Here is an 18,375-nt window from a genome sequence, read left to right as displayed (position 1 = left end):
AGGGCTGCTGAAATTAATCGCAGCATCGATGCATCGCGATTCGGGTGTCCCCGATGCGGCATCGATGCATGCGACCCGAAAAATCGATGTCTGGCCCCGCCCCCTCCCGGGAGAGCGCTCCGTACGTAAAGCTGTTACTAGTGTGTGTATTTTCCGCTCATGTGACTCTCGGCCGCGCCTCCCTCCTCTGAGTCCCCTGATTTCAGCCCCGCCCACTGACTGGAGCTATCAGGTCAGAAGAGAGGCGGGCGGGGCTGACATCAGGAGAGACGTGAGAGGAAGGAGGCGCGGCCGAGAGTCACATGAGCGGAAAATACACACACTAGTAAAAGCTTTACGTACGGAGCGCTCTCCCGGGAGAATTCCCTGCTCAGGAAAGATGTGACAACCGGCGGAACACCGGCGGCTGGAGTGGAGATCGGGGGGAGATGGTGAGCAGGCAGATCGCCCTGCTCATTACAGGTTGCCACCAGCACCGGCGGAGCAGCATGTAAGTACAGAGGGGGAGGGGGGGCGCTGTGACACAAGTCCATATCATACAATTGTCTGCTATGTGCATTCATCACACCACAACTCTGCATTATTGTCCCCAGTCTGTGACCATCTTCTGTACCATGTCCCCAGTCTGTGACCATCTCCTGTGCCATGTCCCCAGTCTGTGACCAACTCCTGTGCCATGTCCCCAGTCTGTGACCATCTCCTGTGCCATGTCCCCAGTCTGTGACCATCTCCTGTACCATGTCCCCAGTCTGTGACCATCTCCTGTGCCATGTCCCCAGTCTGTGACCAACTCCTGTGCCATGTCCCCAGTCTGTGACCATCTCCTGTGCCATGTCCTCAGTCTGTGACCATCTCCTGTACCATGTCCCCAGTCTGTGACCATCTCCTGTGCCATGTCCCCAGTCTGTGACCATCTCCTGTGCCATGTCCCCAGTCTGTGACCATCTCCTGTAGCATATCCGCAGTCTCTGACCATCTCCTGTAGCATGTCTGCAGTCTCTGATCATCTCCTGTAGCATGTCCGCAGTCTCTGACCATCTCCTGTAGCATGTCCGCAGTCTCTGATCATCTCCTGTAGCATGTCCGCAGTCTCTGATCATCTCCTGTAGCATGTCCGCAGTCTCTGATCATCTCCTGTAGCATGTCCGCAGTCTCTGACCATCTCCTGTAGCATGTCCGCAGTCTCTGATCATCTCCTGTAGCATGTCCGCAGTCTCTGACCATCTCCTGTAGCATGTCCGCAGTCTCTGATCATCTCCTGTAGCATGTCCGCAGTCTCTGATCATCTCCTGTAGCATGTCCGCAGTCTCTGATCATCTCCTGTAGCATGTCCACAGTCTCTGATCATCTCCTGTAGCATGTCCGCAGTCTCTGATCATCTCCTGTAGCATGTCCGCAGTCTCTGATCATCTCCTGTAGCATGTCCGCAGTCTCTGATCATCTCCTGTAGCATGTCCGCAGTCTCTGATCATCTCCTGTAGCATGTCCGCAGTCTCTGATCATCTCCTGTAGCATGTCCGCAGTCTCTTATCATCTCCTGTAGCATGTCCGCAGTCTCTGATCATCTCCTGTAGCATGTCCGCAGTCTCTGATCATCTCCTGTAGCATGTCCGCAGTCTCTGATCATCTCCTGTAGCATGTCTGCAGTCTCTGATCATCTCCTGTAGTCATTTGGGGGCAGTCTGGAGCTCCTCTTTAAGTTGTCTGCACTGTTTACACTTTGCTACATGCAAGGAGTGTTGTCTTTTTTTTAAGAACAGATAAAATTTAAAAAATGGAGTTCTTCTGACTACTTAAATTTTTTGGATGAAAACCGCGCGCAGTAATCGTGATGCATCGTTAATCGTGGACCTGATAATCGTAATCGAATCGAATCGTGAGGCCAGTGAAGATGCGCACCCCTAATGTCCCACTCCTCCTGCTCCTCCGTGTGCTACTATTTCTGAAAGGCACATCTAGCTCTTTTGCCCTGCCATAAATATCTATTCATTAGTGATTGTGCTGTGGAGAAGAAGGAATTTGGGACTGGTGTGATTAATGTCCTAAACAGATATAGTAATTGTGGCAAAATTACCATCTTGAAGGCTGCCAACCTTCCAGACCATGTTAGTTCAACCTTAGCTATTTCCTGGAGCTTGCTGTTTAGTGCATTCAAAAAGGGAATATAATTAGCATTAACTAGTTGATCCGTGGAAGCTGTCAACATGATACCTAGATATTTGATCCCCCTCCTTGCTCCAAGTGTATGGAAAACCAACAGGACAGAGGATTGGAAATCAACAGGGGAGTGTACAGGGGGTCAGCAGTACAGAGGATAGGAGGTCAGCAGGGGAGTGTACAGGGGGTCAGCAGGACAGAGGATAGAAAGTCAGCAGGGGAGTGTACAGGGGGTCAGCAGGGCAGAGTACAAGGTTCACTGCTGGCAGGGCACTTGGCAGTGCTCCTACTCTCATGCCTGCACTGTACACAGCCTGGGCATAGTCAGCAGGTTTTCTCCTCCCCACACGACACATAGCTGAAATTGGATACACACAACATCAATCTGCACAGTGTGCAGCTGGCTACAGCAGCGTTGCCATTCCAACCAGTAAATTTCCGGGTCAGAACTGCAACATAGTAGCCAGATACAATTCCACAGTTTACATGCCCCTACATTGCACTGTGTAGATCGTGGCTGTATGTAAATGAATCCGAACTTAGCCTTGTGCTGTGTGTGAAAAAGAGCTCAGCGGTGGGGACTTTGGGGTCGGGGGGAGGAGAATACACTATATGTCTGAACTCTGGGTAAATTCCTATAGAGTATCCATTTTTTCTATTCAATAGCAGAGACTGGAAGTAGAGAGCACATAGACTAGGGGCTCAGAGCTAACTACCTCTCTACAATTTTTGAAGAGCCATAACTCAGCACAGAATTACTGTAATGCCCCGTACACACGGTCGGACTTTGTTCGGACATTCCGACAACAAAATCCTAGGATTTTTTCAGACGGATGTTGGCTCAAACTTGTCTTGCATACACACGGTCACACAAAGTTGTCGGAAAATCCGATCGTTCTGAACGCGGTGACGTAAAACACGTACGTCGGGACTGTAAACGGGGCAGTGGCCAATAGCTTTCATCTCTTTATTTATTCTGAGCATGCGTGGCACTTTGTGCGTCGGATTTGTGTACACATGATCGGAATTTCCGACAACGGATTTTGTTGTCGGAAAATTTTATATCCTGCTCTCAAACTTTGTGTGTCGGAAAATCCGATGGAAAATGTGTAATGGAGCCTACACACGGTCGGAATTTCCGACAACAAAGTCCTATCACACATTTTCCATCGGAAAATCCGACCGTGTGTACGGGGCATAAGTGTAATTAAAACTTTACACTCATCTCCCACTGTCCATATTATATTTCCTCAAGCTCTCCTTTTTATTTTTTTATTTACATTTTTATGAGTTATGCCCATAGTATGATATACTGTATGTCCAGATTATATAAACTCATTTTCTAATTTGTTAACTTGCACCAGTAAATATTTAGCGCTACTAAATAGTACTTTATCATTAAAAAGGCTTGATACTCCGCAATGTATTATAAGCAAAGCAAGAGGCAGAGACTCCAGGATACCACTGGAAGATGACACTCTTAACTACCTATATATGCATTATAAAAGTGTTAAAATTTTATTTATCAGGACTACTTCAAGGTAATGGTTCTGTTCTGTATTGCCTTTTTGCATTAGCCCAATGAGATATCTAGCTTGATCCAATTGATGCAGACTGTCTTTACCTGATAATATTTGGGAGGTGCATGATATCCATAATGACTTTTTCCAAGCTCCAGTGCCAGTTCTTCCAGACAAGCTGAATTATCAATCCGGGCAATGCTTTTCTCCACAAATGACAGAACCCTGGTATAAAGAGAGATAAGTAGGCACAATACATTCTGTATGTCCATAATTCAAGTATAGTTAAGGCAAAGGATAGTAAAAAAGCAACACAAATGCAATTTAAAGGCTAAGTTCACCTTTGTAAAAAAAAAAAAAAATGCACATCTTTTATTATGTTTTATATTAGGAGCCTGTAAAGCATTACACCCATGAGCAGTAGAGGCTGCTCATTTAATAACATGTTACACCCTGGATGTAATCATTTGTAATAAAAACTGTGCTGGCAGGTGCAGAAAAGCCACTGGCAAAAAAACAGTCAGACACACTGTGCAATCAATAAAATAAACAAAATTCTGCCGGGCTAAAAATAACATGATAGAAAACACACCAATAAAGTGCAGAAAGATATAAGTGACAAAAATAGTGTAAATCCACTTTGAATATGTAGAATGAGAACAGCAGTCCCAATCAGAAGAAGTGTACACCACTGTGTAATGGAAAGTGTCAGGAAACGTCCATGTTCACCAGGTGGGCTATCACCAGTAACTGGACTCTTACCAGAATCTATGGACTCTATTACGGAGTCAGATTGGCCTGCAAGTAGTTATCCTAGTATCTGATGCTAAGCCCCAGGTAATTTGATCAGATCCTCATGGTATCTCTGATTCACCAATGGTATATTAGCTATATATGGTGATGGAGGATTCCTCCATAAAATCACAATAGATATGTGAATCCAAAAAACACTGTCAATCCCTCCACTGGCTTCCACTCACCCAACAAATTAAATTAAAAATTCTAACAACTTACAAAGCCATCCACAACTTGGCCCCCAGCTACATCACTAACCTAGTCTCAAAACACCAACCTACTTGTTTCCTTCCTTCCTCCAAAGACCTCCTGCAGTCTAGTTCCCTCGTCACTTCCTCCCATACTCACCTCCAGGACTTTTCCCGAGCCTCTCCTATCCTGTGGAACTCCCTACCCCAATCTGTCCGACTATCTCCTACTCTGCTTCCTTTTAGACGATCTCTGGAAACCCTTCTCTTCAGAGAAGCCTATCCAGCCCCCACCTAACAATTGTACTTTTACTTTCTCCATCAGATCATCCCTTACAGTTATTACCTTTTGTATAACTTGACCCTCCTACATAGATTGTAAGCGCTAACGAGCAGGGCCCTCTGATTCCTCCTGTATTGAATTTTATTGTAACTGTACTGTCTGCCCTCATGTTGTAAAGCACTGTGCAAACTGTTGGCGCTATATAAATCTGTATACTAATAATAATTAAAAGTAAATGTAAAACTATTCACATGTGAGTCATAAAAACAGTGCTGTATATAAAGAACATTCCCAGGCGATGTAACAAGTGGTTCCAGGTACTACAAAGACTTCAAACAAGCGTTTGTGACGTCATATGCATTAGCTCTGCCCAATGCGTTTCATAACTGACGTCATCGGGGCCATTGGGTGTAACATGTATCTTGCTATGAAAGGTGAACTTTAAACCATCTAATCACAGCCAGTATACAAATAAGAGCCTTTAAAGTACATGTACAGCCTTGCCTTGTAAAACAACCCATTCAGTTTAAAATAAAAATTAAAAGGTAAAACATTTGTGTATAGATATAAAAAATGGTTATCAGCTCCATAATCGCTGGGGGAGGAGAAGCAGCAGTACACGGAGCTTCTCAGGGAAAGGCTGTGCGGGTTGCCAGGACAAGTCTGATCATTGGAGGAGAGCAAGCCAAGTTCCAAGCACAGCTAGAGAACTTACCACATTTCTGCTTCGTGTGGTCACAGAACACACAGCCTGCATTCAGTTTAATGGTAATTGCATTGATACTAATGTTGCCATTCCACCGTTGAATTCTGTACTTTCAAACAAGGTTTTATTGAGTAACTGGTGCATACATAATATGATTACGTTAGCATTTTGACATTGTAACAATATAACAATTATTGTAACTTGAATAAAAATTATATTGAGTACAAACATATTTGAAATGTAATGATATTCAAGGTGTATATATTTGGTTTGTATAGACTGCCCATCTATAGTTATATCCATTAAGTCACTCTGTATTCATGTGATTACATTAGACACAGGTAGAAGATTCTTGAAGCCATCTATCCCAGATCTTATTGTACTTGGCTGGGCAACCTCTGTTAATATATATATATACATTTCTTATACGGTAATGTATTATTCATCTCCACCTTCCATTCCACTACTTTAGGAGACTCTTGCCTCATCCATTTTTTGGCTATAACCTTTCTTGCTGCAAAGAGTGTTTCATGTAGAAAAGTTTTTGTATATTTGTCAGTTGTGTCTGGAACTATACCCAGGAGGCACTGTTTAGGAGCTAGAGGTGAGCCCATTGTGTCGTGTAGAAATGTCACAATTTGTTCCCATAAGCCTTTTATCTTAGGGCATGTCCAGAGTAAACGGGAAAAAAGTGCCTGTCTCTCTCCCGCACATCTGACATGTGATGGTTTGTGTACGCTTATATCTTGCCACTCTGAGGGGTGTAAGATATGCCCTGTGGAGAATGTAGAGCTGCGTCAGTCGATCTGAGAGTTTAGGAGATACAGTTTTGCAGGACTCCAATGCCTCCCCCCACTCCTCACCCTCCACCGGTCCCACCTCTCTCTCCCATCTCGGTTTAAGATCATATGCTATTTTAGTAGCTACAGGGGTTAAAAGCAAGTTATAAAAAGCTGAGATCAATTTATGAGAGTCTGTGCTCTTAATTATAGCTATAAGAACATTAGGTGCAGGGCTAGGGCAGGAGTCAGGGAATTGTGATTGTATCGCATGACGGATTTGTAAAAATCTGAAGAACATCTGGTTCTGGATTGTAAATTCCTCTTTAAGTAGTTCAAAGGTTTTAAGCTGTCCATCTTTTAATATATGGTGTAGGTAAAATACTCCCTGTATGGACCATATGAATGTGTCATGCATCTTATTGAACTCATGGAGATTCTTTTTTTTTTTTTTTTTTTCTCTTAAATAATCTTTATTAACAATTCTTAATTTACATACACCATATTAAAACAACTACAGGTTCAAGTGGGCGTGCACCACTATTGAGGAGGTCGTAGGTCCCCCCTACGTTCCTCCCCATGACCATTACGTCTACATAACTCATCCAGAAGCTAAGCTGCATACGGTATATTAAAGTGACATGTGGTTATTTTCTCCCCAACCCTCCCTACCCTCCCTTACTCTCCACCCCCCCTAAGCCAGATCCTTCCTTTTATTCCTGACACCCTACACTTATTAACCACGGGTTCCACATCTTTTCAAACTTCTTAAGATTCCCTCTTCTAATATATAGGGCTCTCTCCTTCCATATTACATCATTTACTGTTTTAACCCACTCATCCACTGCAGGGGGTAAAGCTGTTTGCCATCTTTGCATAATAAGCTTCCGGGCCTGATAGAGGCATCTCAGAATGGCTGTTTTAGCCGCTATCTCCTCCCGTCTCCATGCCCTGTATCCAAGGATACAGAATCTGACGTCTGTCTCCAGGGAGATCTCCCACTTGCCCTCGATAGAGCCCACAACCCCCAGCCAGTAACGTACTAATTTGGGGCACCTCCATACCATGTGTATCAGGTCGCCCTCCTCCCCACACCTGGGGCATGTGGCGTCAGGTCTTACACCAAAGCGAAATAGTTTTTTTGGGGTGTAGTATGCTCTATGTAGCAACATTAAGTGGGAGAGTCTCTGTGCAGGTGACACTGAGACCTCCTGTCCTGCCTCCAATATTTCCCTCCATTGTATATCTGTCACCTTCCCCACATCCTTCTCCCACCCCTCCCTGCAGCCGAGGTGCTCTGATCTAACAATTGCTTCCTTGCACAGTTGCGCATATATTCCAGAGATAAAACCCTTCATCTTCCCGGGTTTAATCACCCTCTGCAATAGTGCAGCATCTGTCCAGGCTGGGGGACTTACCCTAAACTGTACCTCCAATGCCGCTCTCATTTGCAAATACCTGAAGAATGTTTGTCTTGGAATACTATATTCCTTTTGGAGGTCCTCAAAAGTTTTCAATACTCTCCCTCTATACAGCTGGGATAATCTATTTATACCCCACCTCGCCCATTCCTTAAATTCCCCCATAACCACTATCTCCTGTAAGTTCCTGTTATGCCAGAGGGGAGCATATTCTGTAAACCCAACATACCCCATTAATAACTTTGTTGCCTTCCAAACTTTTGTCACCAACTTAGTTGTGGGGCCTCTACCAGGTAACGAGTCTGCCTCCAATGCTTCCACTATGGTTTTATGGGGTGCCTCCAGAGTTAACAAACCACTGCCCGCATTTTCACCCCCTATATGCTGCAACTGTCCTGCCAGAAAATAGCACCTCGGATGCGGGAGGGCTATCCCACCCTCTCTAACTGGTAGCTGTAGGTTCTGAAGGCTAATCCTGGCCTTCCCCCTCCTCCACAGCAACTCCCTAAAAAGTGAGTCAATCTTCTGGAACCACTTTTTGTTCACCCACACCGGTGAGTTGTGTAACAGATACAGCAGTTGAGGCAACCAAACCATCTTGATCAGGTTGCCCCTTCCTGCTACAGATAGGGGCAGCCGGCTCCAAATATCTATTTTACACCTAAATTTACCCAGCAGTGGCTCTAGGTTGTCTACAATAAACTGGTTGGGATCTTTTGATATATTTATGCCCAAATAGCGGATCGTTGAGACTACTTTTAAGTGTGGAATTTCTGACAAGACCGGACCACTAAGGTTATCTAATGGCAGTAGTGCAGACTTCCTCCAATTCACCACCAGTCCTGACACAATGCCAAACCTCTCCATTATATCCATTACCTGCCTGAGAGAGCCTCCCGTATCCCCAAGAAACAGTAGGACATCGTCGGCATACAGGGCAATCCTCTCCTCTCCTATTCTTCTTACAAAACCTACAATCATTGGGCTAGACCTAATATGAATTGCTAATGGCTCCATAGCGAGGGCGAACAACAGGGGGGACAGGGGACATCCCTGTCTCGTCCCCCTCTCCAGGCATATTTTCCCTGAGAATTCCTTATTAACCCTGACCTTCGCACTTGGGCCCCCATACAGTATTTTTAACCACCTTCTAAAGAAAGGACCCAAGCCAAACTCCTCCAGCACTCGCCAGAAATAGGGCCATTCCAAGCTGTCAAAGGCCTTAGTTATATCCAGAGATACCACTGCTCTTGATCCCATTTTTTCCGTCGGGGTCTGAAAATTCATATATGCCCTCTTGATGTTCATACTCGTGGTCCTATGGGAAATAAATCCCGTTTGATCCACGTGAATAAGTTTATGCACAATTTTATTAAGTCTGGCAGCCAATACCCTTGCCAGGATTTTGGCGTCTGTACACAACAGAGAGATAGGCCTGTATGCCGACGGTTCCAGTGGGTCACCCCCTTCTTTATGAAGCAGGATAATGTTTGTTTCAGTCATGGAGACAGGCAAACACCCTCCCTGCAGAGCCCAGTTCAATGTTTTCAGCAACTCAGGTAGGAGGATCTTCCTGTAGTGCTTATAGGTCTCCACCGGGAGACCATCCGGCCCTGGAGATTTTTGATTTGCCATTCCATTTACAGCTTGTTGTAGTTCAGCTAAAGTAATTGGGGCGTCCATGCCCTCCCTATCCACTTCAGAAACTTTGGGGACCTGTATATCCTTAAAAAAATTTTCCATATCCTCCTCCCCCACGAGCCCATGCGACCTATATAGATTTGCATAATACCTCTCGAATGTGTCTGTGATTTCTGAGCTCTGAGAGGATATCTCACCATTTGGAGTCCTGATTGCCGGGATCGCCGAGGAGGAGGAGTTGGTTTTTACCAAATAGGCCAACATACGTCCCACACTTTCTCCCTCCCCAAAAGTCCGTTGTTTCTGGAAGAGTTGCTTATTTTCACCCCTCTTCAGGACTGCTGTTCTATAGGCCTCCTGTTTCTCCTCCCACAATTTCTGCCTCTCTGGTGTAGGGCTATCTATAAATTGTTTCTCTGCCATCTCCAGTTCCCTCCTAATTCCCTCCTCCCACTCCCTTGCCCTCCTCTTGACTCCTGCCACCCCCTGGATCAAAATACCCCTAAGGAATGCCTTCAATGCGTCCCATTGTACACCTGCTGTCGTTGAGCCTTCATTAAATTTTAGAAACTCTTCTAGTTTTGTTATTGTCCTCTCTGGCTCCCCCATTAATTCCAACCAATACGGACTTAGCTTCCAAAACCCTCTAGCCTCCCTAACCCCTATACTCACTGAGGCCACCATCAGGGAGTGATCCGAGACCCCTCTCGGATAATATACTACATCCTTTATTATTGGCGCTGCCTCTGCATTCCCAAGGGTCATATCAATTCTGGAGAAGGTGGAGTGGGAGGAGGAGAAGCAGGAGTATTGCCTAGCTCCAGGATTCCGGACCCTCCACATATCCAACAGGCCTGCCTCCTCCAGAAAATGACCCAACCGGCCCCCTGCTACACTGGTTACTTGGACTCTCGGTGGAAATCTGTCCAGCTCTCTGTTCAACACCTCATTGAAATCCCCTAATACTATCACCGGGGTATCTGTTTTATCCAACATAAACTCCATTAGACTATACAGCACTTCCAATTTAAAAGGTGGGGGGATATAAATGTTAGCAATGACAAACATTCTGTTTTCAATAGAACAGTATAAGAAAACATAGCGACCCAAACTATCTATCCTGGTCTGCCTACAGGAGAACGTCACACTTCTTGTTACCAATATACTCACCCCCCTAGAGTAGGAGGAGTACACCGAGTGGTATTGGGCCTGGAACCTTCTACTTGGAAGACATTTCATCGTGTCCTTTGTCAAGTGAGTCTCCTGTAGGCAGACCAAGCCCACCCCCCTTATCTCTAGCAGTGAAAAAATGGAGGCCCTCTTATTTGAATTCCCCATCCCCCGTACATTCCAGGAGCCTATTTTGAGAATTTTAGACTGCATCAAACAGACAACAAGCAGGTATTGGCCCCAGAGAACCTACGACAGTGGGCACCTTCAACTTGGTATATTGACTTGTACCAAAAAATAACACCTCCTTACCCATTATACAAAAAAAAACAAAAAAAAACAAAGGTAAGTGGGCAGATAAGTAAAAAAAAGTGTTCCCTTGATTACCCTCTGTGCTTCGTTTCTATTATTTCCCTTTCTAGTAAACATTCTTGGTGTCCCCCTTTCCTTTTTCCCCGTGTTCCTCTTCGTAGTGTTTATATTTACCACACATGTACTTAATCCTACATCCCCCCTCCCCCCCCTTCCCCCTAACTACCCCCGCAGTTACTAAGTGCATTTTAATTCCAAAAATAAATTGCAACCCCCTTTCCTATCCACCGCCCACCCCCCCTCTCCCTCCCCCCCACCAATCCCACCCAACCCTTCCCCCCTCCCTCCCCCACCTTACCAGGTTTGCCCCTGGGGCTTTATTCGTGACCACCTCATATACTCCCTTCACAATATTCCTTCCTAACATTCCCTCCCCTCCCTCCACCGACAATATCCACATGTGCCAAATTCTAAGTGCAATATCCTCCTCCTCCCCCATTCCTACTCTACCATACCCCCTCATTCTTCCTCTCTATACCAAGTTCATTTGTTTCCCACAGTCCAGGTTTTCTTATCTTCTTATCAGGCGTCCTGACTCTCTGGGCTCCGTTCTTTGAGATTCAATCTTTGTTTGTTTTCTTCATACCAGCGTGTTGCCCCCGCCGGGGAATCGAAAACGAGAACCTCCCCAATTGCCTCAACCCGTAGCCTAGCTGGGTACAATAAAGCATACTTGACTTCAAATTTTTGAAGGGTGCGTTTGATCTCCACGAACCCTTCCCTGCGTCTCTGCAGCTCTGGCGAAAAGTCCGCGAAAAATGAAACCTTTGTTCCGTTATAAAGAATAAGTCCCTTCTCTCTGGCTCTGCGTAGTAGGGTTAACTTGTCACAGTGATTCAAGAATTTCATTAGTAAGGACCTGGGGCGCCCTCCAGGGAGTGGAGCCCTGAAGGGGACCCGGTGAACTCTCTCAATCGCAAACTGTGCGGTAAAAGCATCTCTTCCAAATATTTCTATGAGCCATCCTTCCAAAAAAGCAATGGGACTGTGCCCCTCACATCTCTTTGGGAGACCTACTATTCTTATGTTATCCCTTCTCAGACGATTTTCCATTTCATCCATTTTTTCATTAATTCTACCCAGTTGCTGCTTCATGGTTTTAACATCTTGCTGTAGGGGAAAAACATCATCCTCCACTTGGCTCACTCTTCCCTCTAGGCCCGTTATTCTGTCTACTGCCTTTTGCAACTCCTGCTTTATTAATAACAGTTCATCTTTAACCTCTTTAATTTGGCGGCTTAACCCTTCCACTGATGCTTTACAGGAGTTAATCGCTTGCAATACTTCCCTCAGGGTAGGTTCTACCTCCATGGCGGGGACGGTAGTTGGCAATGATAACTGAGCTTTTTCCCCTGCCCCTGTACCTTTATTGACATTCGGGTTTTTATGCCCTGCTCCAACTGCAGATGATGATGCCTGTCCTTGGCTTTTCCTGTCCCCAGTAGTCTTAGGTTGTGGAAGTTGTCCGTTTTTAGTGGGGGTCTGTTCAGGGGTATGTGCAAACCTCTCCAACTTTGCTGCTGCTACTGCCGCCTGGTTCCCCTTCTCCCTTGCTGACCGTAATGACTGGGGGCCCAGGTTCTCCATGTTAACTGGCTCCTCCCCTCTCCTTCTGGACATTGCCTTTGTTTCTTTTATGTACCCAGATAGTCAATACTACCAGGAGAAGCAGGCTAAGGAAAGATGAAAACCAGGGAACAGGAAAAGAGTTTAGCCGAGCTTATTCAAACAAGTACTGTCCCTTTAATGCAAGGGTCTAACCACAACCCTGCAATCAGCCGATGTACTTATTCAGCAGTCTAAGTATTTTGTTGTGCTGGTCAGATGCATTACATATGCCCGCTCACTCCTCCATCCCCCTGTTGTAATATAGGGACACCACAAACTGTCCTTTATTCTTTATCCGAGCACAGTGAGCTATAGTAAGCTGACAGGGTTAAACCCTCTTTCCACGTCCCGCTCACCTGCTCCGGTCCCCACAGTCCCAGGACCCAGCATCCAGCTCCTTACCAGCCTCCACAGAGTATCCCAGACAGACTGGCATAAGATTCACCTCTGGTCTTCTGTTCCACCACCACCCGTCCGCCTCACCTCCTCTCTCGCCGCTCCGTAGCGGCACACTGAAAGCCGCTCCACCGACTCCCAGGCGCACAGGCGCAGTAGCTACCGCGGCTCCAGTGACGGCGCCGCGATGTGGCTAGTGTGTTCTGGCAGCCGGCTTCTCCGTCTAAGGACACTTCCTCGCTTGCCCGCTTTGCATCGGCACGCTGAGATCCAATTGCTTGCAGCAACAGCCGACCAACCGTTCCAGCCCTCCAATATCAGCAGGTAACCGGCAAGGTGGAGAGACTCTCAGCACACCACTCGCTCTGCTCCACACTCCATCCACACCCGCACCCTCATCCGGTCACGCCCCTTCCTCTGATCACTCATGGAGATTCTAGTTGTGCCATAATGGCGTGTAATCGTTAAACTGTGGAATTTCAAGTCTAGAGGCAGCTAAATTCCATATTTTCCTGTAGTGGTATAGCATGGTGTGCCTTCTTTCTCCTAGTTCCATCCCACCCAAGTCTGCTGCTATTGCGTATATCGGGTCTTTGGTGTACTGCGCCCACTTCGGACATAGGAGCGTGAGAAATCTCTCGCTGTCCGTTTTATCTAGGTGGAAAAGCTGGGACAGCTGTGCTGCGATGTAGTATAGATTAAAATCGGGTAGAGCAGTGCCACCCAGATCAGTCGGATTTTTGAGGGTTTGCCATGCTAATTTGTGCCTATTATTACCCCACACAAATGACTTTAGGAGGGACTCTAAAGATTTAAAATGTTTCAAAGGTAAGTAAACTGGGGTGTGCCATAAAACAAAGTATTTTGGGTAGTAGGATCATTTTGATTAAATTTATACGACCCCAGACTCCCAATGGTAATTTGGACCAGACCCGTATTTTATTTTTAACCGTGGAAATGAGAGGATCTATATTTAGGGACACATAGTCCGCAGGGGATCTGGTTATGTGAATCCCCAAATATTTAATAACATCTACTCTCTGAAGCGGAAGCCTGGCTTGGGATTCTGGGGGTGGGAAACTGTCAATTGGTAGAATTTGGGATTTGTCCCAATTAATTTTCAGTCCTGAAAATATTCCAAATTGTTCTATCGTGCGGAGTGCAGTACATAATGATGGGCCCGAGTCTGCTAGGTATAATAGTGTGTCATCTGCATACATGCTAATTTTTTCAATCAAAGAGCCCATTCCAAGTCCACTAATCTCCGGGTTCGCTCGAATGGATATCGCCAGGGGTTCTGCCGCCAGGGCATACAGCAATGGGGATAAGGGGCAGCCCTGTCTCGTGCCTCTGCTGAGGTCAAACAGCTGAGACGACCACTCATTAACCACCACTCTGGCCCTGGGTACCTGGTATAATAGTTGGACCCATTTAATAAATTTCGGGCCAAATCCATAGCCCTCCAAGCATCTCCAGAGATACCTCCACTCCACCGAGTCGAAGGCTTTTGCTGTGTCTAAGGTCACAACAACCCGTGAACCAACTTCCTCATGTGTAGCCTGTAGGTTAATATATAGTTTCCGAATGTTAAACGAGGTGTTGCGTCCAGGCATGAAACCAGTCTGATCTGCGTGTATTAATGTTAATATTACCTGATTGAGCCTGATGGATAGTACTTTGGCTAATATTTTGATATCAACCTGTAGGAGTGATATTGGACGATAGGATTCTGGGAATCCCAGATCTTTTCCGGTTTTAGGGATGAGGACTATTGTGGCCTCTGTCATAGATGGGGGTAGAGTCCCAGTTTCGAAGAGCTGATTATATAACTTTAATAGTTTAGGGGTTAGTATTTCACTGGATTGGGAATAGAACTCAATTGGGAGTCCATCTGATCCGGGAGATTTGGATCTAGCAAAGCTAGCTATAGCAATTGTTATTTCGTCCGTAGTAAGTGGTGCTTCTAGTAATTCTATCTGTTCTTCTGTCAGCTGTGGGAAAATCACCTTTTCCAGAAAAAGAGACAGAGTGGGTCTCGGTGGGGGCTGTCGTTGTGTATAAGTTAGCAAAAAAATCCCTGAACATTGAGGTTACTTTAGGTGGGTCTGTGACTTGTTGTCCTCCGGGACCATGTAATGTGATAACCACCGGGGGCCTATCCTCGCTATGTACCAAGTATGCCAACAACTTGCCTGCCTTTTCCCCATGTTCAAACATTTTCTGTTTGGAGAAGAACATTTTTTGTCTGGCCTTCTGGTACTGTAGCTGGTTAACCGCTCTAGTCTGTAGTTTAAGTTGATCTGCATTTGCGGATGTCGGAGTGTTGCAATATAGTCTTTCAGCAGAGGACAGATCCTCCAGCGCCTTACCGAGGGCACTGGAAGAGTCCATCTTAATTTTATTAATGGCAGTTATTAATGTATGCCTAGCAAATAACTTGAAAGAATCCCATACTGCTGATGGTGATGCTGTCTTATCATTTTCCACAAAGTACATTCTCCATTTATCCATAAGCTCGCCATCTTCACGTAGAAGAGAGCCAAAATGGGTTTAGACGCCATGACCGTGGGGGGCTTTGCTACTGGAATACTTAATGTAATCCAATAAGGACTATGGTCCGAAAGTACTCTAGAGCAAAACATTACCTCCGATAGCCTTGGTGTCAACCTGCGGGAGATAAGTACAAAATCTATATGGGACATGGAACCATGAGAGGACGAGAAGCATGAATATGATCTAGCCTGTGGGAACTTGTATCGCCATGTATCTATTAAATGGAAGGCGGAGATAAGTTTAGAGAATTTAGTCTCAGTGGGAGTATTATGGGCCGGTGAAGCCGGTTGTAGCCTGTCTAGAGTCGGATTTAAAGTGACATTGAAGTCTCCTAGCCAGACCGCTGCTATATTTGAATGACGGGTCATGAATGATATACCCTCCTTGACTATGGAAACATTAAATGGAGGTGGTATATAAAAAGCCATTATGAGCAAAGGCTCTCCATATACTTTAGCATGGATAAAGACATAACGGCCTTGCGGGTCAGTGGATAACTCACACAATTCAAAATGAACCGATTTGGCTATTAATACAGAAACTCCCCTGGAATGGGATGTGTGGGTAGAATGATATGCCCACCCAACCCATGGCCGGCGAAGCGCCATCTGAACACTTCCCTCAATATGCGTTTCCACTAATGCTACTATATCAGCATGTTGCCTCTTCAGGAATGTGAAGACTGCTGCGCGCTTAAATTTCTCACGCAGGCCCCTCACATTCCATGTGAGAAACTTCAAAGATGCCATAGGCAAAACTTTTTAATCATTAATAAAACATTTATATAAAACAATTTGCTCTCTATGCATAAGGCACACAGGTTTCTAGTTTTCGGACATAGCTGCCTCAATCGCGTATCACACGACACATATATACATTTCCATAGAACTGGCATATGTAATGTTACCTGTTTTCTATGATAAGTATGCACACTCAAATTTAACCGAACCATAAACATATGAACCCCCACCCCCCTCCCTGCCCTACACTGACCCAAACTGGTGCGGGCATAATCCCTCAACTGGTTGTGAACTGGGAAACATTCCAACTTCTTGGTTGCCAATAGAATGTAGGACAACTGGTTAAGTCTCCGGAGACTAAGTAGAATGAATGGTATCAGCCATATCACTTGCAAAAAGTGCGGTATGGTCTCCCGATCCTCTTGCTTCCATTTGACTGCAACGACTAAGTTCCGGAGAAAGTTCCAGTGTTCATGGTGCTGTTTCCCAGAACTGTGTGGGGTAAAGTCTCGCTGCACGATGCACGTTGGCTGTAGGACTTTTTCTCTCCGGAGCCCCGGAGGGTAATTTGACTCTTGTACTGTGGGTATCCAGGATTTGTGCTTTGAACTTGCGCTGGTTAGGAACAGTTCTTGGTCGCAACCACGTAATTAGTGGGACTTAGTTAATCAGCTCGTTGAGGATTAGCTCGTCGTTCCATCCAAGAGATCGCCTCCTCTGGATCCTCAAAGAAGACCGCACGACCTTCATGTTCTACTCTAAGGCAGGCAGGGAAGAGCATGGAGTACTTGTATTGCAGATTCCTTAGCTTACGTTTGGCCTCCGTAAAGCTCTGATGACGACGTTGCACCTCTGCCGAGAAATCTGGGAAAATGGCCACTTTAACATTCCCTACTGGGATATTGCCTTTTTCTCCCTTGTCATTCTTAAAGCAGTATCTCGATCCTTGTAATTAAGGAGTTTAGCTATGAACGTGCGAGGAGGAGCTCCCTGTGGGGGGGGGTCTTGCTGGCATGCGATGTGCCCGCTCCACCGCTAACATAGGGGAGAAGGCTTCTCTCCCATAGGCATTGATGAGGAGTTGTTCCAAAAATGTGGTAGTGTCTGTCATGAGAGGGTTTACCCGTTGGTGGCGCTATCGGTCTTTTGGATCGCAGTACCAGTGTCCACCAGCGGGTGTCTTCCAACACCTGGGACCTGCAGTAAGAGGTCTCTCCTGCTGGTGTCACTGTTGCACCCTTGGGCCGTAGTACCGGTGTCCACCAGCGGGTGCACTCCAGCAGTGTGGAGCAAACAGCACACTCTGTGCTCAGCTGTAACATGAGGTCAATTACCACAGCCTTATAAATACCTGGCAAGCCCTCATAGGCTTCCCTTGGTATCTTTCTTCCTTGTGCCCTGACTTGTTATCCTGTATCCCGTAAACCTGTAAACCTGTATCTCCTGTATCTCAACCTGAGCCTTCTCCTGAGCCTGTATCCGATCCCATCCTGATTCCGTCCCTCCTGTGTTCCTATTCCCTTGTATCCATATCCCATCCATTATCTCCCTCTCCTATCCTGCCCTTGTTCAGTTGCTGATCCGCTGTGTATGACCCTGGCCTGGCTTACGTGTTTGATTTTGGTACTTCCCTTTGGCTGTATATATTATCTGTTGTCTGTGGGTTTCTGTTGGTTGGTTGAGCACTATTTGTATTTGGGGTGTTTGTTTATTTATATCACTTATCTTAAATAAACATTATTCTTATTTCACTTTACATGCATTTTGGTTTCCTCTTTGCAGTCCACACAATCTGGTCACACCTGTTCATGACAGTGTCCTTACCCTCAGACCCCTCTGGCAGGCCTATCAGGCATATATTACATCTTCTCAGCCTATTCTCCATATCATCCTGCTTTATAAGGAGTTGTTGTATTTGCCTTTGTACGCGGTCTGAGGATGTTTGTAAAGGTGGAATAGCATCCTCTACCTCGCCCAGTCTGGTCTCAGTTTCTTTCACTCTTTCTCTGAGCTTTTGAAAGTCCTGTCTGATAAGGGAAATATCCA

At 45.7% G+C, this 18,375-nt stretch overlaps 1 protein-coding gene across 1 annotated transcript in view; it reads right to left on the bottom strand.

Annotated features, from left to right (window-relative positions):
* LOC141117281 (cytoglobin-1-like) overlaps positions 1-18,375 on the bottom strand; it is a 72,991-nt gene that overhangs the window by 15,616 nt on the left and 39,000 nt on the right. Inside the window, exon 3 of the mRNA XM_073610051.1 lies at positions 3,782-3,902. Within this exon, the coding sequence (XP_073466152.1) occupies positions 3,782-3,902 (121 nt within the window). The remainder of the gene's footprint in view (positions 1-3,781; positions 3,903-18,375) is intronic.

Source organism: Aquarana catesbeiana, linkage group LG13 (assembly GCF_042186555.1).
Source record: "Aquarana catesbeiana isolate 2022-GZ linkage group LG13, ASM4218655v1, whole genome shotgun sequence".
In the NCBI taxonomy this organism is placed as follows: Eukaryota; Metazoa; Chordata; class Amphibia; order Anura; family Ranidae; genus Aquarana; species Aquarana catesbeiana.
The sequence above is the reverse complement of the archived record's forward strand: the minus strand, read 5'-3'. Positions and strand labels throughout refer to the sequence as shown.